We start from the raw sequence: 23554 nt of genomic DNA on the forward strand, positions 1-23554 counted from the left end.
ATGGATCATCCCTACTCCGATTTAAAAAAGGATCCAATAATTGTGTGATTCAACTCAGTTCTACCAAGACTATCCCAATTCCTTTGTTTCATCACTCCAAGACCAATTTCCGCTTATAAGTAAATCCGAGCACCTACACACGATAACTAAACGATGGACCCCAACGAATTCGGCCATTCAACGATCCCCCTGCAGCACAACCCCTACGGCCCCATAACCCCCGCCTCACTCCAGTCCGCCAACGAAGGTAAAGTAGCAGTCGTGACGGGAAGCGCCCGTGGCATCGGTGCTGCGATTGCAGATTCCCTAGCACAGTCGGGTGCGACTGTTGCCTTACTGGACCTCACGGTCAACGCGAATAGCGAAACGAAAGCGAGGTGTGAGAAGTATGGCGGGAAGGTCGGGAGTTGGGCTTGCGATGTGACCGACGGGGAAGCGGTAGAGAGAACCTTTGGGGAGATTGAGCGGACTTTCGGAGGAATCGAGTACGTCAAGATGCTAATTCCTAACATTTTAAAGAAGGCGGGGAAGGGAATAGAAAGAGGCAGAAGAGAAGGCATGGCGGATTGAGGCTGATTTATGTTACAGTGTTCTGGTCAACAACGCTGGTATATTGGATCAACGACCATTCATCATGTCAACGTTCGAAGGGTTCTGGCGACAGATCGAAGTCAACTTCAAAGCAGTATGTATACCACTATGTATTCTGTAATTAGCGTTTGGATCTGGGTCTAACAAAATCGATCGAAATAAGCCACTGTTAACCATACATGCCTTGCTCCCACGATTCCGTGAGAGAGGCAGCGGGTGTATTATCAACATCGCATCGAGGAGTGGGACTGTAGACGTTCCCATGACATTGGGGTACGTCACATCGAAAGCCGCATTGATACGGGCGACGCATACCCTGCACAAGGAGATGGAGCTTGATGGATTGGATCCGGCGATTCATCTTTATGCACTACATCCTGGCGGTGTTCTGACAGGAATGGGCGGCTGTAAGTTTATCTTTGAAGCACATGAGAAGAAAAAGGTATACTAAATATTATCGCAGCCGGTGCCGATCAGGATGTGCTAGAAAAGTATGGCGATGTCAGAGACGAGAAATTTTTCATGGAGTTATTCAAAGATGAACCAGCACTGTGCGGGCAGACGTGCGCTTTTTTGGCTTCGGGAAGAGGCAAGGAGCTTCGCGGGCTTTATCTTGGTAAGAGTATTTTCATATTTATTATCGCTTGTCCTATTCATTAAAAGCTGATGCATCTATAGATTGTAGGCAAGATATATCGAGATTGCTCGAAAAAGGACGAGAAGCGCTCTTGAAAGAAAAGAGAAATTTGCTAACAGTAAATTTCCTGGATGGGTATTGTAATGAGCCATAGTAAGACAAGAAAGGAAGAAGATGAAGTAATTGAAGATGCAGGTGTAGGTAGCAACTAAAGTCGGATATCATCCTCCTTCCCATTCAATCGAAGCAGCCGTGGCCACAAGGAGATTTTCCTATTCATGCTCCAACCCTGTACCTCATCCCAGTTGACACATTGACGTTTTGAAGCGGACTTCGCTTTGGGACGAGTGTCAGTCGAAGTCTTCCATGTAAACGTGTACAAACTGAGATCTGCCTGGCACATGATGGAAAGACGAATCGTTTCAATGCAGTGATCTATCACAAGCAATGTTTAGTAGTCGCTCTAAGACATTATGGGCCCTTCAATGAAAACTCACCGAGGTGATCGAAAAACCATCGCTCATTGGCTTCTGTGAGGTTTTCATAATATACATCGCGGTAAAGATGCATTCGCAGTTGTCGCTTACGCGCGTCAGTACATTTCCTAATCAAGAAAGATTTGCCACGAAACTTACAAGGCAATGCAGTTCGTGATAAACACCTAAAGCTGCGAGATACTCATTCGATTCCGAAGGCTTGTCTGCAGGGGCGATTCTGACAGCGTCATCGACGGTTTCATTCCCTGCCACAAGCTCCTTCTCGGTGGCTCCGAAGAAAGTTGCTATGCAACAGATATGTCAGTTGCGAGTAAATGAAAAGCAGAGAGTGTTACGTACGCTGGATAAGATCTTCCCAAGCTTTGTTGTTCTCGTCGTTGGGAGGTCCTGAATACTTGCTGTGCCTACTGTGGTCCACGGAATGTTCTTCGCTGGTCACTCTTCCGACAGACAACGGTTCTGATGTAATCAGTACAGTTAGGTGATTGATATGTCATGAAGGAAAGCTTACTCCAATGTTGTGTTGGTATCGTCTCTGAAGTCAGCGCAAGGCGCGATTGCCATAAAGCCAGACCGACGAGAAGGAGTGTAACGTGCAACACAAATAAGTATGTGATGAACCACGCAGATTCACGGATCGATCTTTTGCGGATTCGTGTGTACAGGTCCAAGTCACCCTCCGCGGCTCTATGCGTTTCTGATAGAAGACTCTCCTTCTCTACTTTGTCCATGTTGAGTCGCATGGGAAAGCCTATGGAGAATGTGCACTTGAATCTCGAATTAGACGTCGGAGCGCAACAACGACCTCTTGGTAATGAATGATATATCTACTTCCCCGCCAAGTGCATTTGATGTTGGTCAATTACCTGGGGAGTGGTCTGACATGCAAGGCACCAACAGAAGTTTGGGAACGTTCACCATACTAAAGTGTTCCTAGGTCCCCGAACAGCCAGTAGACTTGTCGAAACGAGCCTGGCGTCCGTTAAGAAGCAGCAGCAGCATTGTAGACTAAAGGTCAAAACATGCCGGGCCTAATAGATTCCTACGAAGAACCTCGTTCGTATTCATGTCGCTTCAGGGATCCTGTTTCCAGCTAGAGCCGGCGATCAAACCGCACGGTGGGGAACAACGATGACAATATTGTGGCGTTCGAGGTTGATGAAGCCTACAATTGGCCAGTCAAGGAAAACCAACCCACGTGCAGTCACCGTTTCATCAAGTCCCGGGGAACATGTCATGCTTTCACTATTGACAAAACGAAGCGAGAATTAAAAGGGTCCCCAACGGTTCTTGGAAATATGGGACTGGTGGTTCTATCTTGCATCATAGTCGGCAACCGAATGTAAAGAATTGCCTAGATGGTCGAGTATACCTGGGGCCACTTGCGCCTGTAAAGTAATAGTCCAGTTACGCAAGTCTATGGTACGTCCATCAACATTCACATTGTTACGATACATCGATTCAATGACGATCAAATGAGTAGAAGGCCCTTCGCCATTTTCATCGAATCCGAAATCCTGGTACAAGTTGATGCGCATGTCACGTCGTCAACCAGCCCCACTGAGCCTGCCCTGTCGAGTGCCTTCACGCCATCCAGCGTCCAAGCATCGCAATGTCCGCACTACAAATCCGCTGTGGAGAGCGCCACCTAGGTTCGACCTAGTTCTCCACGTGGATTTAGAAAGACTTGATAACACTATTGGGCCACTTCTGGAGGTCACCGAGACGGTCGCTTCACGGGAAGTGCCGATCCCTCTAGATGCGCAAAGAAAGGGAGGGGACAATCATCAGGAACGAAATGAAACCAAAGATAAAGAGCGCTCTAGGTCCACTACAATTATCTATCTAGCATCCAGAGCCCCAAACACCTACACGCTTTCTATATCCTAAATCTCAATTCACATCAATCCAATATCCACCAAATCACCAACGCTTCCAAAATGCGCTTCAACTTGATCGCCGTCACCCTGGCCGTTGGCCTCTCCAGCTTTGTGGGAGCTGCCCCCGTCGCTCAAGGTACGTTCTTCAATGCATTAGGCCTACACATCCTAACAATTGTCCAGCGGCTGTCGCGGAGCCTACCGCCACAAGCTCCATCCTAGCACTAGCCACTGCCACATCTGCCCCTGAGACTGAACCCGAAGTCACTGATGAGAATGGCGGTAAATGGTCCGAGGAGGCTACCGACTGCCCGGCGTTCAGTATGCCTGCTCTTCCTAATCATACAAATTCAGTCCACTAACTTTTATTTTAGTGGCTCGTCCTAAGGGAACTATCCAGGCAAAGCGATGCGTTTTCTAAATATGGGGAAGTCTGTTAATATGCTTTAGTGATACCTGAATTCTTGTATATATTATTGTTCAATAATCATTGTTTGTACATAACATCTCAAAGAATGTCTTTATATTGCGTGACCAGTATTTGTCAACAGCTATATCTATATCCACGCCAAAGCTAAGAATTTTCTATTGCGAACTTGTCATTCGCTGCCTTAGCAATTAATCGTTTGCTTACTGGTCTCAATATTAGATTGGACAGATGCAAAGTGGCGAGTTTGCAAAGTTCGATGTTTGTTCGTACATAGAAAGTATCCACAGGCCACACTAAATATACAACAGTGTTATCAATTGAGTAATATAACGAACAGTAGCATCATACCTCCGACAATTAATCATAAATCTTATCTCACATACTCAATAATTAGCGATCGCACTCTGAAAAAGCAGAAAGAGTGCAGAATGTAAAGCTGTGACCTGCCCAACAGTGTATTGATGCATGCAAGGTATCAGTTACATATTACCCCCACTCTCAGCTAGGGCCGTCCTATCTATCTCTTCAATTATCACTTTATCTATTTCTATCTACCATTCCTGGCAAAGTAGTCTATCAATTTCGCACGGACTGTCTGGACTTTGCATTGGAGCCACATCACCTTCGGGCCCACTTCAGACTGGTGAATCTACAGTATGTGGACTGACTTTTATTGGTAACAATGAAATGCCTCAAACTCCGCCCCCCAAGAATGTAGTCATTTTATTATTGCTCTATCTCGAGCTACAATGTCGAAACAATCTATATCCATTGACGGCGCCACTAAATCAGGGACATATCCTCCTGGCACACCTGTAAAAGCAGGATACCCATTGGTGTATATTGACCGAGCTGCATCAGGTCGCTTAGCTATACCCGGGTGGGTAAATATCATTCGAGGAGAGCATATTTGTGATAAGTCTACAGATTCAATAGTTTGTAAGCTGGCGACTGGTCATTCATGGACGTAGTGGATCAATGGTGCGTGAGTCCTCGCCGAAAATCGATTCGCTAAAAGATACTCTCCATCTAGGCTGATATTGTAACATCCCTGGCAAGTGAATTCTCAAAATAGATGGCGCGCTGGTCAATAGTGAAATAGTGAGCGTATGTCTACCGTTGCGTACCGTTGCGCCACGCTCTTGAAACTGCCCCATCGAGCTTGATGCTAGTTTACCAATTTGTCAGGGGACTATGGGAATCCTTCGAGACTCCATGGCCAGGTCTGAGTTAACCTGAAGGCTGGGCTGCATTGCGAAATGAATCGACGTCGACTAGGCTAAGCTGAAACAACGAGAGAGAACAATGTCCGTACCAGGATGGTTGTTTGCTCTGGAGGATGTGAGAATCTCAAACGATAGGCCTGAGCCCCAGATTGCGTCTGTGTGGAGATCGCCGGGAAGGGACTGTGCAGCCGTTCTTGCATTTACATCTCGTATCTGAACTCATTTTACAGACTTGTCCGGAGTTTCTACTGAGTCGGCAATGAGATAGAGTTGAGGAAATTGGACACGCTTATGAGTGCGATCTTTGCAAGGTTGCCACGGTATGCTACTGAAAACTCTTGGGACAATCTCACACCCTTGGAAAACTTGGTCCAGTAGATCGACACATATCGCATATCGCATATGGATGGATGCTAGAGATGAATTATGAGTGTAGGAAAAAGGTTGTGCCAATCAGTTGGGAATTCCGGGGACTGTGCAAACCCCCTGTCCGCCTTCGTCATCTAAAAACTGCAAGCGAAGCCCATATCGATACGAGCTGTCCTCACATCGCGCCCTAGCGCCGGGTTTCGAAGTCAACGTTCCTAAATTTTGGAGATAGTGAATAACTTCAACCCCGAAGCCATGAATGTGCAGTGGGATGGATCCACTTTGTCCCCATCGCACGTGGCGCACCGCGTGGGAACTTATCGGGTCTTCGGCGTGCAGCCTTTCACGACATGCGCGAAAGCTGGAGTACCGCAAACCTCTTATATATATGCAATATACCTTGCCCCATGATATTCTATTGCACGAATTCTCCAATCAACTAGACGGAGGGTCTCGACCCTTAGAACTTCCATTCATTATGGGTGGCATGTTGATGGCGACACAGTCGCCTAAGATTATTCTCCCTGTCACCATCGTGCTGGCTATTCTGAACGTCGTTGCAGTTGGCCTTCGATTTCTTGCGCGGAGGAGGAAGAAGCAGAAAGTGATGGTAGATGACTGGCTTACAGTCCCTGCGATGGTTTGAAAGCCCATGCCAATTCATGATGTTAAACGCGCGCCTAATGATATCCAGCTTCTCAATATTGGACTGGCAGTGGTCCTCATACACGGTATGTAGGACCAATTAATGAGCATTTCAGTACACAACTAACGAGAACAATTAGGTGTCGCTATGCATGTATTCGGATATGCGACTGCTTTGCCAAAGGAGTTCTACGATATCCCCGAAAAGCGTGATCTACTACTTCCTCGAACAACATGGGAAGAATTCAACAGCAAGATGGTCATCGCAAAGCGCGTATGTATACCACATAAATAAAGCATTCTCCGTCTAACTTTATCACATAGGATGAATGGGTTTTCTTCCTTCTTTCTATTCCGGCCCTGGGCCTTACAAAACTCAGCATTCTTTTTTTCTATCAACGAATCTTTGTTATAGCCAGACGCGACTACAAAGATGTTGTCAACGTTTGCATATGGGCGATGATAGCAATCGTCGTCATGTGGACCATTGCATTTTGGTTCCGATACTTGTTCGCTTGCGGCGTCCACTTCGACACGTGGTGGATGAACTCTATGATGATCATGTTTGAGTGCGGCGACTTCAACAAGATCCTGAATGCACTTGCTATATCAGACTTTGCTTGCGATCTAGTTATCTTGTTGCTACCTCTACCTGGAGTAAGTGAAGTGTGCGAACTGAAATTATCAAGTTCCAAGTTTGGCTGATTGTGATAGGTCTGGAAATTACATATGCCTGTTACAAGCAAGATCGCCATGTCATTTGTCTTTGCTTTAGGATCATTGTGAGTAGACCGCGTTTTGTACTTGTGTAGTTTGTTGACTCAAATACAGCGCCGTTGTTGCGTCGGTTATTCGTATGATTTGGTGCCTCTGGCAGGCAACTCAGAATGACAACCTTGACCTGGACGTCACTTGTAAGCTCCTGTGTAATATTGTATTCTACTGAAGCAAAGCTAACTGTTTAATCAGTACTTGTCACAACCTTTCTCTTCTGGAACTATCTCGAGGTAACCGTGGGCCTACTCGCAGCCTGCATTCCCACCTTGAGGAGTCTGATCAATACTTATTCGTTGGACTCTGCCTTGAACAGCGCGCGAAATAAGCTGAACATCCCTTCGCTTTCATCATTCTTGGGCTTCTCGCGGGGCGACAAGAATGCAAGCACTGCGTCCCTTGATGCATTGGCTTCGGATAAGGATATTCCACCCAAAACACCCCCTAAGGATTGGTATTCCGAGGCTGAAAGTTCCAAGAGTGTCGATATTTCGGCGGAGTATTACAAGTATCATGAAGCGCGCTCCGTATAGGAGCGCGTGAAAATGGACGACGAACAAGGATTTATGCAGCAAGGTAACGGGTACGGATAGTGTTAATACAATGAACGAGGTCCACTTCAGAAACGCGACATGATTTTACTGCGATGATCTGTGCCCCACGATCCCCAGATCGGATACAAATTGCAGAATCTACAAAGATTAATAGCTTTGGGTAGAGTAACCTCCATCGATAATGACATCAAAACCTTTACACGATTCTCTTTTCTAAGGATTAGCGCACACAAGTAGAAAGCATTTGTGCTATGGTGATTTCAACCTCTTCCCCGATCAACGTTGTAGCTAGATGACAACTCTCTAGCCTTGATTTCAGGAGTTCTTGAGGCTAGTATCAACGGTCGATTAGAGATTAACAAATGCGTCTATTATAGGTTACATTCTACTACATGTTGCAGGTTTAAGAATGCGCGATATGTTACCTGAAATCATACAAAGTTACGGAATTTGTTACAGCATAAACCCCACCTCTGATTTACAGTTAGATTTCTGTATTAGGCAAACAGGCGTTGTAAGATTCCCTGATTACAGATGATATGCGAAAAGCCTGACAGGGTCCACCTAGTATATCCTTGCCTCGATCTCTTCCAATAAGTACTCCATAAATGCTTCTTGAAACCCACGTGAAAATATTAATGATATACAATTCAATCACGTACGAGAATCGAAAGGTAAGACGGGTAGCCAATCTATGATCCCGTAACCATGGATTGGACTCCCCACGTACCCTATGCGTGGTCCTCCTATCCGGAATTCCGGCCATGCAGTGGTGGATTTGCCTTACAAAACCACAGTATCACTGACCCAGAGACTTGCTCTATACTTCTCGAGATTTACTGCTCGATATCTGCCGAAAGACACAGTGGATACAAGTGACGTAGGGGTGTGGTGAGAAACGAATATATATACACGACAGAGGCCCTTATTTCTCCATTGCTCAAACCTTACAACACTCTCTTACGAACAGAAGTGATAATTCTTTGGCATCAACCCAGCTGTCCATTTCGTTTGATCAAAATTGAATTTGAACCGCGTTACCCTCACCCATACCAAAGCGCCTTTTCTCCCCAGAAGCACCTTTTCAATCTGAACAGCGCCTTTCAACATGGCATTGGACAACGCTTATATCCGTCGATCATACGCTACATCCAGCTTGGATGAGATGCGAAGCACCTACGACGAGTGGGCAGAGCAGTATGATACTCATATGGTCGAGGAGCAATATGTTGCACCTCGTCTTTGTGCCGCCGCCACAGCCCAGCATGGCCAGATCTCCGGAAACATTCTTGATGCTGGCTGTGGCAGCGGCATCGTTGGTTTTGAACTCAAGAAGCTCGGCGCAAAAGTTGTTGATGGCATTGATCTAAGCGAAGGCATGCTAAAGGTTGCAGCAAGGAATGGCGCATACAGAAACCTTGATCTCGCCGACCTTTCTGAGGATATCAACAAGCCAGACAATTCGTACGAAGCAGTCGTCTGTGTAGGCACCCTGACCAATGGCCATGTTGGGCCAGTGCCTTCGCTCAGGGAATTTGCTCGGATCACGAAGCCGAATGGAATCATCGTTGCTACGATTCTCCCTCAGCTCTGGGAGGCCAAAGGCTTCGAGGCTGAGGTTGACCGTCTGATCAAACAAGGGCAGGTCGAGTTGGTGTCCAAAGATGTGAATCCCTACCGCAGAGGACAGGATGCCCGCATTGTGATCCTGAAGGCGTTGTGAGATGGCGCAGAGGTCAGCTCTGTTCTTTTTCTTTCAAAGAACACAAGCTCGGTGACCAGCAGGTGAAACATTCTCCAGAGGTCGTGAGGGAGAACTTCTCTTACTCGGCAACTGTTTGCTAAATACTCTCTCCTTTTCATTTCCTTTTCTTCCATGACACTCTACATCTCTTCTAAAACAGCCGTCATGTTGAGTCGCGCATGCCTCCGCAAAGAGACTCTCGTACAAAGAGGCGCGAGAGAGTGTGTGTCCGCAATTCCCTAGATCTACCAGCTTAGAGAGTTGTACTTGAAGTGCTTCACGCCAGTTAGAGCGACCAGGCAGAGTGATGAGCCCCGAGATGACTTGAAGTGGTTAGATAGCACAAGCAGTATCCACAAATGCGCCCCATCCATAGTTACAATCAATCAAACAGCTCTCAAACTCGGGTAACGGCAGTAACAATGTACCCTATTTCTTGAATGCTTTCAGCTACCTACGCGACTGACTCTATGTCATGCTGTCTAATATGCATAATGTTCTACGCGCGACAAGCTTCCCCTCTTCTCACCCACGCCACGCACACGCGGGACCTCTTTGGCTTAGTATTTGCTGGTCTGACAGTCTTGACACGGTGACTTGTAAGTAAGTACAATTACCTTCCTGGGCACTCACAGACCGGTGACACTCAAAGTTGCACTCTAGAGTGTCTAAGTAGATGGGAAGGGAGGGTACTAGTGGTGATCCGCACGGACGGCAGCTAATTCTGGCGGCATCCATCTCCCCATCCCATCTCTCCTCAACGCATCCACTACGCCCCATATTGTACGAGGTAATCCGTACGGCAACCCTTTCCCACTAAGTCGCTTTCTACCTTAGAACCATCTTGGCTTATATCATCGGTACGAGACGAGCTCTAGATGTGGGACCGGTAGCCACGTCGAGATGGAGCGGAGCGCATAGAGCGCTGCGGAGAAAGTAGAGGACAACCCGTTGTTCATCGCTCGCCGGTTTCCACAATTGAAAAGTGGGGGAGGGGAATCATTCCAAAGGGTTGCAAAAGGCTCACTCAGGCCTTCAGATAGATCCTATCAAAGTCGAATATAGAGGAATCACGCAATTCATTCCCTACCCCGCCGCCTGCATGTGAGAGCCCTCAACAAACTATGGTTTGCATCGTTTCCTACCTGTACCGGGCACATGTGGAATTACATGCATGACACCCCGCATTCCCCATGGACAATGGCACAATTGCGTCTTTTTCAGCTGAGCGGTGTCTATGGTATTTCACAGAGTACAGCAATATTGCCTCTCTTGCTGGATCCGTAAGTTATTGTTTCATATAGTCGAGGGGTAGGATCTAGGCTGAGGAGGTAATTTCTGGGACCTCTCCACATGAGGTGTGGCATCGCCAGGTATGGTTACCAACGCCCCAACTCTTTCGATGATGTTTTCATGCTTTCCAGAAATCCTGCGGGGCATCTTGTTGTCGAAGGTGGAGGCGGGTGGGTAACTACGGATGCAGGTCTCCTCGGTCCCACTTAGTCGTCAATGGCAAGGAACACCGTAACATCCAACTTTCGGGAGCGGGCGTTTGTCCGGTGAGAGCATGTGGTGTTCCGATAATATCACCAGCATAAGTAGGGTTGAGTGTGGGCTGTGGCCTTGGGCGGCATCGGATTGTAAGCGACTGAGATCCGACGGTCGATAGCAACCATGCCCGCAATGGCTGTATATCAGCAATTGAAAGTAATTATGTGTAGACCGCAGAGATGAGATCCGTGAACCTGCCGATGTGGCCACGAACACGCAAACATTCGATATTCAGACGCTTCGAATGCCCTCAGCACCTGTTCTTCAACGTGCAGGACGCGTCGCGCGCCAAAAGCGAAATGCCTTGCCGCACAAAGTATCCATTGTTTGCCCACAACTTCCACATTCAATTGCCACATGCAGAACAAGTCTCATACTGCCCGCATAGAACTAGATCATCCTGTCCCTTGCGGGTGCATACGCCGAATCCAATAACAAGGTCCACGTTTTTGTTCTGGTCTACTCCCTCGGCAATGGTGAAAGACGTTCAGAAACCAGTTTTCCATGGATGTAATCGGGTATCGAAATTCATGCACGGAGGCGTTATGTTTCCAGGTAAGCGGCCAGAAAGAGGGTTGCTCGGGTCATGTAAAATCTGAGCTTAGTAAGATTCAAGATCGAGTATAATAAGATACATTACCAAGAACATTGAAAAAAGTTGGGAGTGAGCGCAAGGAAGTGGTGGTTCAGGAACTATGTTGAGGTCTTCGTTGACCATGTGCCTTCTTTATATAATGAATTAGAAGTGGTGAATCACATTAACCTCAATCCGGGGATTTGAATTGAGCAATTATTGATGGTTTTCTATTCCGCATGTTTCTTCCTAATTAGGCTCGAAAGTCCATTGAAATCGCTTGATTCTCATTTGACAGCTTAGCAGGTGATCGAATGCCAAATTGGAATGAATTAAAAGCACCATGATTCTCACCCGGATGCCACTACCCTTTGCACTTGTACTGGGCCTCAATTGCATCTAATTGCTTTTATAGAATTGATTCGGTTCTTCGACTGTTCACGTCATAAAGGAAGGGTCTGCTCTTTCGATCATTGTTCTACTCTCCATTTTCCAAGTCACAGCAACTTTGCAGAATTGTCATGGATACATTGTGGCTATAATACAATAAGGGATATATCTACATTTGTCTCTCTAATGGCGGACCAAACACTTGGCTTTTATTCTCAAACGGAGTAAAGTCCATCTCCAAGCCGCGCTGTCATTATCAGGCTTCATTCAGTCATTGGGGGATGCGGAATTTACTAACCCAATCGAATCCATGAATGTCGATATCCCCATCGAATAGTGGTGGATTGAAATTTGCATTTTCCCAACCGTAAAATGACGTATTTGGCTCCGTTGGTTGATTGTAATTCGAGGTTGACTGAGTTGCGAAGTTATTGAAATCAAATTGTGAAATTGGTGTACCATAGTCAACTACTACCAGATTAGTATACTGTCAATGGTATGGTAGTTGAGGGAAGCTTTGTCAAATATCATGTCTAGCGCAGCTCATACCTAGATTGGGATCGGGCTCTACGGAGGTGCCTGCTTTTCCGAGGACAAGTCTCACGGCCGCAGCAACTCTTTGGGCCTCCCTTGAGGTTGCACTGGATCTAAGCCATATGCTGTAAGCGCCTTTCAAAGCATCAATTACCTCTGCCCGAGAAGGCTGCCCCGTCTTGAAGCGCTGCCTAGGAGGGCTATTTGGATCAGGGTCTGGCATAGGATTTGCTATGTCTGTGTCGAGATCAAGTGACAGTATGGTGGTGGCGAGGAGAAAGTCCTGGTTGACAATCGCAGAAAGTCTCCAGCTGATTGTCCAAAGATGCCACTTCGATTTCCATAATCTGTCGGTCGATTGCTTTGCCTCGCGATCTATGAGCTGTTGAAGTTCCAATATTTCTAGTGCCGAGTCCACACATAGCATGCGCGATCGTGCATACTTCGGATCCGTTCGACCAGCCAAATGATATGGCCTATGGAGCATCAAAGTCGCCTTCAAGAAGTTCAGCCCGAGAAAGCGGCGGCGTTTGGCTATATCTGGGTCTTCTGGATTGGCGTCATGGAACCGGAATGGCTTCATCGACGATGGCATATCCTCGTACACGGCGTGCAACGAAGCATCTGTTTCTATGATATCTTGGTACGATGGCTGGGAGCTCAAACTTGTGAGATCAAGAATGCGGGAGAAGACTTGAAGTAATTTATTTCTCAACAGCGCGTGAAGCATTGGCGTACTTTCTGTGACCGGACGCGAGGGAGGAAGTACTTCCATGCCTTCATATAAATCATCTTCTTCCAGATTACGAGGCTCCATTACGTCGTGCATGTTGCTTTGGATCATCCGTGGTAAGCCCATCTGCGATGATGACATCAAGTCGACTTGTAAGATCATGACCCATATTCTTCGTCGCATTTCCGCCTTGAAGACAGAGATGTTCGAAAATCTGGATGGATCTCTGTGATAACCCATTCGGAAGGCAACTCGAACAATTACACCAACAAGCATCCATGTTCCGAATTGGCTGTCTTGTGACCTGAAGTATTCAGTCACGAAATACTGTAAAAGGGCCTCGATGGTGTACGGGGGACATTTCCCGTAATTCCCCAAGATAAGGCATTGGACAACTTTTTCGCGATAGAAATCCATACGCACCGAGCGTACCGGAGCATCTGCAAGTTCGTGCACTTGCATGCCACTTGCATCAAGGACCCATTGAAAGCGAACGGCAAGGACAAATACTGTGAATAGAAGCGCAAGCCACATAGGGGGCATTTCTGTTGGACGTTCCCAAAACTCGGCATACTCTCTTTCAAATGTCTGTCTGTGGATCAAATTTGGAGCCAACTCCATCGAAGCAAAGTAAGTCTCCAGGAGAACGTCACATTCGGCCTTTGGGGGAATTGCCGCTAATATCTCATTGCGGCTTGCATGTCGCTGTTGTCCGAAAAATAGGTCAGGGCCGGGGATCTCGGACAATACAGGGTTTTGAGGTCGAGGCGTTGTTGGAATTTGATCCAATTGCTCTCTCAATTCAGAAATCTAGGAGGAGTCAGAGGTCGGTCAATGAATCAAGGCAACTAGAAGGAGATCACAAGGAAATACATCTATTCAGTGCATGATTATAGCGACAGCTTCTGACATGGTGACTTACCCCATCCAGGATACTAGACCAATGGCTACTATTCTGATATCTAGTTCCTTCCTGGTCTAACTTCATAGTCTCGTGAACACCTGCAACTTCGGGCTCTGTGCTATCCGCACTGGGACTTTGCTCGTAGGGTGTATGCGTGGAACTTCCCGAAATGGGATACGAATCATGATTGGATCGGTGTTCAGTTGCTTTCATAGGATCATCTCCATTTGCTGACTTTGCACTCATCAGTGAGGTAACAAGCTTCTCAAGCTGGTCGATCCTATCATGAACATTGTGAGGTTTAGGCTCATGCGCAGGCGGAACGTTGCGGGTGTACGTGCATGAGAGCGACAACCCCCGATCTACGCATGTTTTGCATGGCTGCTGTCGGTCACACTTTAGTCTACAATCTCCCGTGAGTAGGTGATATTATTCTATCGTGCAGACACGCTTACTTGCGTCGTCGACACAGGTTGCACGACAAGATTGGCTTATCCCGTCTTCGACTAGGAGGTACCACACGATGTGGCATTTCTGTGCTCATGATGGCATCTGTAGGCTTGCGACGGTATGTTTCCAGGTCTTTCTCGGCTGGTTCGTGGGTCCGGGACGTTGGACGTCACACTCAGCCTGGGCCTTTTGTCGAGAAGCTTCAGGTAGATATGAATGGGAAGAAGAGCATGACTTGTTGACTGGCACGTGACTGGGTGTGCGCGCGCAGAGACTTATCCCGACCCGTACAAGCTATTCCTATTATGGACCAGAGGAGAATATGATGTCAAGGGAGATGACCTTCAGACCGTCTCAGGTTAAATTCTCAAGAAGAACATATGGATTTTCTTTTCAAGCTCAAGAAACACCGTGGCTCCTTCTAATCGCTTAATGATGCAATTTAGGTACTGATTCAAGATGTTCCTATCAGACTGCTCGAAACATCCAACCTGCTCGAATAGCTACAACGCATCTGAGAGAATGACCTCAGCTGCCTTTTCACTAATCATGTATATCGGAACTGCGATATAGAAGCCTGGAATCTTCGGGAACACGCTAGCATCAACAACTCTTAATCCATCCGTACCCCGTACCCGAAACTGGGAGTCGAGTACAGCGGTTGCGTCTTCATCAGCGCCAATCTTTGCGGTGCAGCATGCGTGATGGCCCCACGCTTCATCTTCGATGAACTGTCTCAAGGAGTCCCCAGTCACATTCTCTCCAGGCCACACTTCTTTGAAGGATCCGTCAAGTGGGATGATGTTCTTGTATATCTGTCGACCCAACTCCATCCCTTCGTACAAAGCCTGTACATCCTGAGCATTCGCGCCATCGCCGCTTTCCCTAATTCCGAAATTATTGAAATTGATGACTGGTGTCTCCCTTGGATTCGATGATCGAAGAATGACTGTACCTGCTGCATTCCGAGAGTGAGCTTTCAGAACAATCCAAACCCAATGTCTCTTATCAGAAAGGACAAAGTCTGAGAATCCCGGATAATAACCTGTAAAGTATGCAGGGGCACCAGCAATGAACAGATCTGGGTCGCCATCTGCAGTCGAAGACTTCTTGACGATTCCAATAGACAAGCCGTTTGATCCATATACGCCTTTCAGGACAGGGCTGTTCTTCCATCTGTTGTAGCATGGATCAGGGGTGTTCTTCAAAAACGTACAGTCTCGGATTACCGAAAACTCCGACGTTGTCTCGGCACCAATCGCTGTTTCATAACGATCTTGAAGGTTAGTGCCAACACCAGGAGAGTCCACCATTACAGGTATGTCGAGCGCTGCAAGCTCAGCAGCAGGGCCAATGCCCGAAAGCTTAAGGATCTGAGGTGTATTGAAAGCTCCCGCTGCAATTATCACTTCACGGCTGGCATTTACACTTCCTGGAATGCCCGGTGCAGCACTGGATGATTGCGGGTCCGCGCGATAGATTCTGGGACCTGATAGGAAATCGACACCTGTCGCTTTCGGAGGACGTGTTGATGAGTCGAAGCGAATCTTGGTCGCCAACGTATTCAGAGATATGTCAAGATGATACTTCCGACTACCGTTCGGTTGTTTTGCGTTGGCAGTATCTAAAATGAACTCAAGAGTGCTCTGACGCTGATAATTGTCCATCGCCAAGGGAACTTGGTAAAGACCTTCTGCAAGATCCCTTCCTGGCGTGTCAGCGTTGATGTCTCTGAGCAAAACCTCTTCTAGGCCGAAAACCGTGGTAATCAGACCGATCACATTTTTCCCCATGCCTTTCGCAGCAGCAACAACTATTGTGATCAATTTTAAGTCCTCGAGCAGAATCGTCAGGTCCGTCACCATAGTCGTCAGCCAACCACTAAAGCCATGACCAACTACTCCATTGGGGAGATATCGAGCCCGCTCGAATCGCTTGAAGTATTTCCGCATACTATCAGCCTTCCACGATTTATCTGCGGTAAGCTTTGCGATCCCATCCCAATCGCTTTTGTGCGGATAAATGGTAATAAGCGCGTTATGTGCAGAACAACCTCCAAGTGTTCCCGCACGAGGGTAGAGAATCCCCAGGGGCTCACTACCTTCCGGTGGCTGTCCGGTTCCTGTAACACCACTTGGTCCAACAAACAGGCCACCGTTTGGTGTTCGATAAGTCATTTTGGAATCTCGTTTCTGTCTTTCAAGGTCCGAATAATGATTGACGTAAAAGTCCCATCGCATTCCCGGTTCTTCGTTAGACTGCGCATGCAAAGCAGGCACCTTGTATCGCACATTCGAACTCTGGTCATCGCCAGCCTCGATTAAAAGTACTTTATAACCTGCGATGGCAAGTCGTGCTGATAACGGACCACCGCCCGGCCCGGAGCCAATAACTACGTAGTCATAGGTCCCCAATGATGGAGGTGTGCTGAATCTAGATTTCAGTTAGCTTTGCTAGATCATTTGGTGTAATATACTTGCTGTGCCCACGATACATGAAAGAGGCAGCCTAAAAGCAGGACGCAAATATGATGCATACTGTGTTGTGCGCCCTTTCTCCTCGCGACCAGAGACTTCGTATATGTCGAGAATTTGTAGTTTCAGGAACGATTTTCTTGTTTTGGACGGTCTTCTCCTGGTTGGCGAGTCACCGCCGAGTCCGGCAAATTACCTGCAGCCATCGCGCCAAATGGGGAAGCTCACTTGGGCTCCTGAACCGAGAACCAATTTACATTTCGAATAGCGGGGTATTAGTTATGGGAGGATGTTCATGTTGGTGATTTGGAATATTGATCTGGACGCAGTTGCTAGGAGTTTCATTGGTAGATATGATCATGCTGAAGGACGAATACGTCCTTTCTAGCCACCCCGACGGTAACACGCATCCTCGTATATGCAGAAGGATCGCTGTATAACATTGGAAAGACTGGAGAGTATTTGACCTGATTCATATGACCTAGTCAGAGTCCGAGTGTCCAAGTTCTAGTGTGAAAAAATGAGGCGAGCTTCTCACGTATATACTCGTGCAAGCAAACGATTTTACGCTTTCATTGGTGCTGATCTCAATGATTAGAATTGTCAATGTCCCTGAGCATGAGCCTGACAACTTACACGTTCAGCCTCAAAATGTCGGTGTCATGATTATCACGTGTTAGCTGACTCATCAATGGAATACTTAGTTAACGGTGAATTCCCAGCCTTCCCCCGCGACCCATCGACGATCCAGTTGTTCTCCAACATCCCCATCTTTTCGACATTATTGCTAACCGGTATATTTGCCCCACTTGCGACCTAGTTTAACGGTGACTGTCACAATGCAACAGCCAGGGCAAAAAGAGAATCGCGCAACTCCTTCCTGCACGGAGTGTCAAAGGCGGAAACAGAAAGTAAGCCGGGTTACCCCAGATCCAAGAGTTTGCCCGGATCTACTTGGCCCTTGGAACCCGTATCCATTTCGATATAAGACAGGCTTTCTCATCATGTGATCCACAGTGCTCCCGTGAATGGCCATGCAATCATTGCCAGGCACGCAAAGTGCCACATTTGTGCCAATTCGGCCAGAAAAAAATTGAGCAGAAACAATCAAGTGCACAAGCGTATGTCACAAACACGAAACCATGTAATGTGGCATAATGTTGACATTTTAGAACAGCGATGTGCGTGGCCAAAAGCGCGACTTCAAGGAAGATCACGATGAGCAGGATAGCGTTGTGGAGAATGGTCCCGATGATGTCGAGAATGGCTTGAAAGCATGGGGTTACATGCCCGGGCATGTGCACTATGCTCTTGCCAGCAATGACGAAGAGGTAAGCCGGGAATTCTTCACATGGAGGGCGAGGCTTACAGTCATATTAGGATAAGCAAAACTCGCCAGCGAGCTCCGAGTCAGACCATGCCAACAGTGCAGTTGAACTTGTCTTGCATGCAATCCCTCCTCGGTCAATAACCGGTATGAACAGTCGATATGATCTGCTAGTTGGTCACTGATATGAGATAGATACTTTTGTAAACCATTTTCTCACAGTGGTAAACTATCGATACAATGCTATTTATGGACCGACGTTCACCGAAAATTATGTTCAATGGTGGACTGATCGTGCAAGTGGCAAGAAGCTTTCTCCTGAGTTCACTTGTCTCCTACTTCGAATATTGGCCTATTCTGTGCAGTATTTGACAGTGGAGATTAGACGAATGGTCGAATTTGAACTCGCATGTTCATCGCAACAGTTGACCGAGAGGTTCGGAGGTGCGGCAGATCAGCTAAGCTCAACTTTCCCACCTTCCAAGTCTAGTTTGGAACGTGTTCAGGAACAATTCCTGAGGGGAGCTTGGTTGAAATCAGAGTCAAAGATTGTCGAATCCTGGCATGCGCTTGGATCGACTATTCGCGAGGCCCAGGAACTAGGCATGGACAAAGACCTAGGCATTGAGAATCTCAGCGAGTTCGAGATCGAAATCAGGCGACGAATATGGACTTTGCTCTACATCTGGGATTGGTAAGGCATCTTCCACACGACTGGTGTATTTAGTTTACTTACCAAATACAGGCAAATGGGGGCATGGCTAGGCCGACCCAACCAGATTAACCAGAAGGACTGCAAATTTGTCTTCCCTAATCTTCGCCTCGACGAGTCAGCGTCAACACCAAATTTACTATCAGCATTCGCCCATATGTCACTTCAAGCCATGCTGGGTCGTAGAATAGCAGATTACCTCAACGAACATCCCGTCGGACAACCGCTTTCTGCAGACCAGGTCTTTATGATACAGGGCGAATGTGAGCTCTTCACCGCTGAACTTCCACCTGTTTTTAGGATCCAAGACCCAGATCTGTCCCTCGATGAGACTCATCCTTACTACGTGTTCCAGCGTTCCCAGCTGCATGTGGTTATATATACTGTCCAGCTGGACTTCCTGAAACCATATCTTACTCGCAGCCACGAAGATGAACTGACCTCGCATGATGATGAATTTCGGTCGATGGGCGTCGAACTTGGGTTAAAGCTTCTTAGAAAAGCACGAATCTTGTTTGACCATGAGTTTCCCATCAACGCCAAATTCCATCTTGTTGTATTCAGTATCTTCGACACGGCAACCCTCATGTGTTCAGCCATTATTCATGATGTCAGGAAGACCCTTCCCCATCGCGAGCGGGTAATGGATGAAATCGAAAATGGTCTTGGAATGCTGCACCAACTGAGCTCGACGTCAAAGATCGGCGCCTCCTCTTACAACTTCCTCCTCAAACTCGTGCAAGCCTCACCTGTTTTATCCCGCCACAGTCGTATCGGCAAGCGTCAACGGCTCGGAGCCACCTCATCATCCGTCGAAAACTCCTCATTCGACGAAGCAAAGCCCACAATTATCTCTGCCTCTCCCAGCGTGAACAAGTCCGATAATATCGAACCTCACCCTCAGCACTCCTTTACCGATGACCTAAACTTCGATCTCGACCAGTTCCTCCAGCAAAATCCGTTCGGCACCGATGCTTCCGCTGACATGGGCGGACTGGAGCAGATTTGGGACTGGGAGGCGCTTCATCTGGAGGGATTGAATAATGGGGAACCGGCGCTTTCTCAAGCCTCACAAGCCTAGTTGTATTTCATGCGGAGAATGGGTCCCCGGCAGGGGTCGTAACGGAATTTCTGTTGCTAGATGCATATTGTTTCGGTATATTATTTGTATTGTGGTCACATTAACTTTTTGACTATGTTAGCATTGCTAGTCAGGTAGACAATGACATGAATCTTCCTAAGTGGTGTGAGCGTTTGGCGGCGGGACGAAAAAGATGTTCCTACTAATAATGATAATGCTGAGATTACAGCGCGGCCGGCCACATTATGGCAGCGTTCAAGCTTTCTACACGTGCAGCCACGGAGGAGCAAATAGTCAACAGAGATGGTAGCGAGACTGTCGAATATTTATCGTTTTCTGATGTTCCGAACAGTCCCAATGAAATGGGGTACTTACGGTGGATTAATGGCTTATGTGGCTGTTAATTCCATTCAATCTCGGTGATCGGCAAGGAGCCCGATACTTTTCGGGCGTGGGCACGAAATACTGCTAGTTATGTGTTGTATGTACAGGGTTATCATTAGCGCCAAATATGGCCTCGTCCTATCCAGAATAGAAAAACGGAATATTATTGTAAAGATCCGACGACAAGAACATTACGGGGGAAACTAATGTGCCTGGTTGTCAATGGTTGGTCTGAAACGATGCCTCCGTCAGAGCAACACGAATAGATGAATAGTCAGAGGGTGTGTAGAAGTTGTGGCGCATGTTAGCCTTCGTCGGATCAGAGAATGGTTAGGATCTGGCTTAGAAATTTTCAGAGGCATCTGAACAACTTGAGACTCGATGGACCGGCCTGTGAAAACACGTATGTAAATTTTGCTCTTCGGCACTAACTAAGTTCACCATTCTCTCGGAATCAAAGAAAGCAGTTCTAATGTTCGAAACCTGCGGCTATTCTACAGATGATGTTCGTACGGAGCAGGATGGAAGGTTCTTGACCTCATCGCGCGCAGCTGGTGACTCGATTCTACGTATATTGTGGTGTAGCAGTATAGATGAGGCTATTCGGGGATCACGTGTATGAGGAAAGGCACTAGGCAGGGCATAGATAGATCGATCAGGGCTGCCGAGAGAGATCGAGGCATCATCCACCTACCTCCCGAGGCCTATCGACAGATTCAAATATCTACCTTTCCTACCTATTCACCGATTGCGGGTCGTGCCTGTGATGCTCCCTACTACAGAGGCGTCTATACGCAACAATATGCTAGGCTCTCTTCTAATCGCATTTAGGACAGTGGCCGAAAAGTACTTGCAGCATAAATATTTTGGAAGCACATCTACCATATTGGTTTTTGAAGCTAGAATTACGGTGATTTATGATGTTCAAAGCAACTGGACATAATGCAGGTTCTGAGGTAGGAAAGCTCAAAGGCACGTAGTCGTGTTCATGGGTAGCGCAAGTATAAGTATACAAGTAGTCTTAGCCACAATAACACTTTAGTAACATGATCGAGGAATTCTTTATACATACCGTCCGCGAGATGACCATCATCATTATAACTTGAATTCTAATTCAAGATTGTAGGCGTAATTACGATCAATCATAATCAGGACAGATGGATGGCCTCAACTCCACGTTATCGAAGCAGGAACTTGTCTCGGAGAGCAAGTAAAGTAGCGAAAGGGGTTCAAATCAAAGTGAATGAGATGTGAGAGACTTCTCTTTGGATCAATAATAGTACAAACTGTGATGTGACAGGGATCGTGCATAGAATGATAGATGTTGGTGAATAGGTAAACAGTCAACAAGTGCGGATTACGAACTTGAATTTCACAGATTGATAGTGGAGAACAACGCGTGTTTCTGAAGGCCAATTACAACCCCTTTGTCGTCGACAATTTCTTGTGGCAAATTTGCTAAAAAAAACATGCTGCGAGCTTTTGCATCGAATAGGGCGGTATTAGCATCGAATTAAGCAAATTTCATATGTAGGTACAACTTTACGTCCATATTTTCTCCAGGGTCTTCTCTACTTATTCATTTCGATCAAGTGCGCATTCACCGGCGTCAACGCCTGTCCATTCAATAGGAAAGCCTCGATATTCTCCATTGCCAGACTCTCAAATCCACTAGCTGTATCCCATGCGCCGCCAGCATTGTGGCAGGTCAGTGTCACATTGCGCATCTTCGTAAGCTCCTGATGAACATGAGGCTCGTTGGCATGGACGTCCAGCCCAGCTGCGAAGATGTGTCCGGATTTCAAAGCACTAACTAGAGCATCTTCGTCCACCAGCGTGCCCCGCGCAATGTTGACGAACCGACTTCCACGTTTGAACTTAGCAAGACGCTCTGTGGTGATAAGTATAGATCCAAAGAACGGCGTTGCAAGCACAACACAATCGGCAACCGCGAGCATCTCGTCCAATTCTGGATAATATGTCGCTTGCACTGCGGACTCCTGGACCTCCGACTTGCGAACGATATCGTGATACAGTACCTTCATTCCGAATCCGCGGAACGCCTTCTCCGCAATTGTGTAACCGATGTTACCAAGGCCAATGATCCCAACAGTATGGCCTCGCGGATTGTAAGCCGTCTCTTTCTGGTTCTTGTGTGCATCTTTGAACTGCTCGACGTCTCCTGACTTTGCGGCCTCAGCAGACCATATCAAGTTCCGGAACACCGAGAGAAGGTGCCAGATTGCCATGTCAGCGACTGCCTCGCTGGAAGCACGGGCGCCGTTACAGTAGACTATTCCATGCGAGCTGAGTGTCGGTATATCTGCCCAATCGTATCCTGCACCAGCCGAGGCGAAGATTTTGCAGGTTTTTGGCAGGTGAGGGACCAGTTCTGCTCAAGTCATCAATTGAGTAGTAGTTATAAAGGTATAAGGATGTGCACTGTACCCTGATCCCAGCGACCCATTTCTCCGCCAGAGTTCCAAAATGGACGGAAAACGGCGTGAAAGTCACCCCATCGTTTCTCCTTGAGAGCAGAAATGAAATTCGAACGGTGTCGCTCTTCTAAGGAGGGTTGTATGATCTTAAATTTAGAAGAGAACGTTTTGTAGAGGTCTGGATTATATTTAATGTCATCTCCAATGTGGAGGACAGTAAAGCTCTCGGGAGGCATTCTGCGAGTATGCAAGGGAGAACTGCTCAAGCACGTCAAAGGGGACACTTCCTTCGAAAGATTATAAGCGGTGTTTGCGTCGTTATGTCCATCGAGGGATTCCAACCTTTACATTCAGACGATTTCTTTCCGATGATGGACAAGATGCTTGATACGCCAACTAGCAATAGCCGAGCTCGGTGTCTCGTCGGCTGCCCGAACAACAAAGATACGAAGTGGAAGATGGTATGATTTGATCTCTCTTTCCCATGGGCGTGTGTCGCTCGAGGAGTCCTGCGATCCCGGCATACCACCCGCTCTCAATCGGACCGATTTCATGTGGAGGGCTCCGCAATCTCCAGATCTTTTGCCATGAGTGCCTTAGCTCGCCCCGGAATAGTCCAAGGCTAAGCATTTTGTGGCTTTCCGGGGACAACCCA

At 47.2% G+C, this 23554-nt stretch overlaps 10 protein-coding genes across 10 annotated transcripts; 6 read left to right on the plus strand and 4 right to left on the minus strand.

Moving 5' to 3' along the window:
- Positions 1–153: 153 nt before the first annotated feature.
- BU24DRAFT_470280 (NAD(P)-binding protein) lies at positions 154–1804 on the plus strand (the record flags this gene model as incomplete). The annotated part of the gene is made up of 5 exons (XM_033532662.1): positions 154–485; positions 589–685; positions 755–998; positions 1055–1207; positions 1270–1804. 5 exons carry the CDS (start codon positions 154–156, stop codon positions 1380–1382), a joined length of 939 nt encoding a protein of 312 aa, XP_033389842.1. The 3' UTR covers positions 1383–1804.
- Positions 1207–2713, minus strand: BU24DRAFT_417143 (uncharacterized protein). Its single transcript, XM_033526639.1, has 5 exons — positions 2237–2713; positions 2065–2184; positions 1864–2009; positions 1726–1810; positions 1207–1663 (listed from the first exon to the last, which is right to left on the minus strand). The coding sequence occupies exons 1-5, from the start codon at positions 2454–2456 to the stop codon at positions 1437–1439; spliced, it is 798 nt and encodes a 265-aa protein (XP_033389843.1). The 5' UTR covers positions 2457–2713; the 3' UTR covers positions 1207–1436.
- A 952-nt stretch (positions 2714–3665) lies between these two features.
- BU24DRAFT_457483 (uncharacterized protein) lies at positions 3666–4026 on the plus strand (the record flags this gene model as incomplete). Its single annotated transcript, XM_033531545.1, has 3 exons — positions 3666–3741; positions 3789–3926; positions 3980–4026. 3 exons carry the CDS (start codon positions 3666–3668, stop codon positions 4024–4026), a joined length of 261 nt encoding a protein of 86 aa, XP_033389844.1.
- A 1900-nt stretch (positions 4027–5926) lies between these two features.
- On the plus strand, positions 5927–7774 carry BU24DRAFT_417145 (uncharacterized protein). Its single transcript, XM_033526640.1, has 7 exons — positions 5927–6270; positions 6325–6361; positions 6416–6549; positions 6600–6932; positions 6990–7057; positions 7107–7189; positions 7245–7774. The coding sequence occupies exons 1-7, from the start codon at positions 6109–6111 to the stop codon at positions 7580–7582; spliced, it is 1155 nt and encodes a 384-aa protein (XP_033389845.1). The 5' UTR covers positions 5927–6108; the 3' UTR covers positions 7583–7774.
- A 606-nt stretch (positions 7775–8380) lies between these two features.
- Positions 8381–9730, plus strand: BU24DRAFT_417147 (S-adenosyl-L-methionine-dependent methyltransferase). The gene has a single exon (XM_033526641.1). It carries the CDS (start codon positions 8712–8714, stop codon positions 9324–9326), a length of 615 nt encoding a protein of 204 aa, XP_033389846.1. The 5' UTR covers positions 8381–8711; the 3' UTR covers positions 9327–9730.
- A 2252-nt stretch (positions 9731–11982) lies between these two features.
- On the minus strand, positions 11983–14695 carry BU24DRAFT_417149 (uncharacterized protein). The gene is made up of 5 exons (XM_033526642.1): positions 14489–14695; positions 14052–14436; positions 12412–13939; positions 12161–12330; positions 11983–12109 (listed from the first exon to the last, which is right to left on the minus strand). Exons 1-5 carry the CDS (start codon positions 14575–14577, stop codon positions 12032–12034), a joined length of 2250 nt encoding a protein of 749 aa, XP_033389847.1. The 5' UTR covers positions 14578–14695; the 3' UTR covers positions 11983–12031.
- Positions 14696–14986: 291 nt separating this feature from the next.
- Positions 14987–16979, minus strand: BU24DRAFT_430157 (GMC oxidoreductase; the record flags this gene model as incomplete). Its single annotated transcript, XM_033529793.1, has 2 exons — positions 14987–16916; positions 16960–16979. 2 exons carry the CDS (start codon positions 16977–16979, stop codon positions 14987–14989), a joined length of 1950 nt encoding a protein of 649 aa, XP_033389848.1.
- On the plus strand, positions 16941–17350 carry BU24DRAFT_21881 (uncharacterized protein). The gene has a single exon (XM_033522032.1). The coding sequence runs from the start codon at positions 17011–17013 to the stop codon at positions 17260–17262; it is 252 nt and encodes an 83-aa protein (XP_033389849.1). The 5' UTR covers positions 16941–17010; the 3' UTR covers positions 17263–17350.
- Positions 17351–17695: 345 nt separating this feature from the next.
- Positions 17696–20234, plus strand: BU24DRAFT_362141 (uncharacterized protein). The gene is made up of 6 exons (XM_033524172.1): positions 17696–17868; positions 17975–18078; positions 18135–18288; positions 18338–18431; positions 18480–18978; positions 19030–20234. The coding sequence occupies exons 1-6, from the start codon at positions 17797–17799 to the stop codon at positions 20075–20077; spliced, it is 1971 nt and encodes a 656-aa protein (XP_033389850.1). The 5' UTR covers positions 17696–17796; the 3' UTR covers positions 20078–20234.
- Positions 20235–22032: 1798 nt separating this feature from the next.
- BU24DRAFT_383577 (uncharacterized protein) lies at positions 22033–23269 on the minus strand (the record flags this gene model as incomplete). The annotated part of the gene is made up of 3 exons (XM_033524817.1): positions 23242–23269; positions 22910–23186; positions 22033–22856 (listed from the first exon to the last, which is right to left on the minus strand). Exons 2-3 carry the CDS (start codon positions 23133–23135, stop codon positions 22033–22035), a joined length of 1050 nt encoding a protein of 349 aa, XP_033389851.1. The 5' UTR covers positions 23136–23186; positions 23242–23269.
- Between the last annotated feature and the right edge of the window lie 285 nt (positions 23270–23554).

Source organism: Aaosphaeria arxii (genome assembly GCF_010015735.1).
Source record: "Aaosphaeria arxii CBS 175.79 unplaced genomic scaffold BU24scaffold_1, whole genome shotgun sequence".
Taxonomy (NCBI): Eukaryota; Fungi; Ascomycota; class Dothideomycetes; order Pleosporales; genus Aaosphaeria; species Aaosphaeria arxii.

Excerpts from the sequence above, each read along its gene's own strand:
- BU24DRAFT_417149 (XM_033526642.1), bottom strand. The coding sequence starts at position 14,577 with ATGAGCACAGAAATGCCACATCGTGTGGTACCTCCTAGTCGAAGACGG. Across the intron at positions 13,940-14,051 it reads GGTCTAGTATCCTGGATGGG|ATTTCTGAATTGAGAGAGCA; the intron begins GTAAGTCACCAT and ends GACTCCTCCTAG. Across the intron at positions 12,110-12,160 it reads ACATTCATGGATTCGATTGG|CGCGGCTTGGAGATGGACTT; the intron begins GTTAGTAAATTC and ends TGATAATGACAG.
- BU24DRAFT_21881 (XM_033522032.1), top strand. The coding sequence starts at position 17,011 with ATGATGCATACTGTGTTGTGCGCCCTTTCTCCTCGCGACCAGAGACTT.
- BU24DRAFT_417145 (XM_033526640.1), top strand. The coding sequence starts at position 6,109 with ATGGGTGGCATGTTGATGGCGACACAGTCGCCTAAGATTATTCTCCCT. Across the intron at positions 6,362-6,415 it reads GGCAGTGGTCCTCATACACG|GTGTCGCTATGCATGTATTC; the intron begins GTATGTAGGACC and ends GAGAACAATTAG. Across the intron at positions 6,933-6,989 it reads TGTTGCTACCTCTACCTGGA|GTCTGGAAATTACATATGCC; the intron begins GTAAGTGAAGTG and ends TGATTGTGATAG.
- BU24DRAFT_417147 (XM_033526641.1), top strand. The coding sequence starts at position 8,712 with ATGGCATTGGACAACGCTTATATCCGTCGATCATACGCTACATCCAGC.
- BU24DRAFT_417143 (XM_033526639.1), bottom strand. The coding sequence starts at position 2,456 with ATGGACAAAGTAGAGAAGGAGAGTCTTCTATCAGAAACGCATAGAGCC. Across the intron at positions 2,185-2,236 it reads GATACCAACACAACATTGGA|AACCGTTGTCTGTCGGAAGA; the intron begins GTAAGCTTTCCT and ends TGATTACATCAG. Across the intron at positions 2,010-2,064 it reads TTGGGAAGATCTTATCCAGC|CAACTTTCTTCGGAGCCACC; the intron begins GTACGTAACACT and ends TCTGTTGCATAG.
- BU24DRAFT_362141 (XM_033524172.1), top strand. The coding sequence starts at position 17,797 with ATGCAACAGCCAGGGCAAAAAGAGAATCGCGCAACTCCTTCCTGCACG. Across the intron at positions 17,869-17,974 it reads GTCAAAGGCGGAAACAGAAA|TGCTCCCGTGAATGGCCATG; the intron begins GTAAGCCGGGTT and ends TGTGATCCACAG. Across the intron at positions 18,432-18,479 it reads CCCTCCTCGGTCAATAACCG|ATACTTTTGTAAACCATTTT; the intron begins GTATGAACAGTC and ends GATATGAGATAG.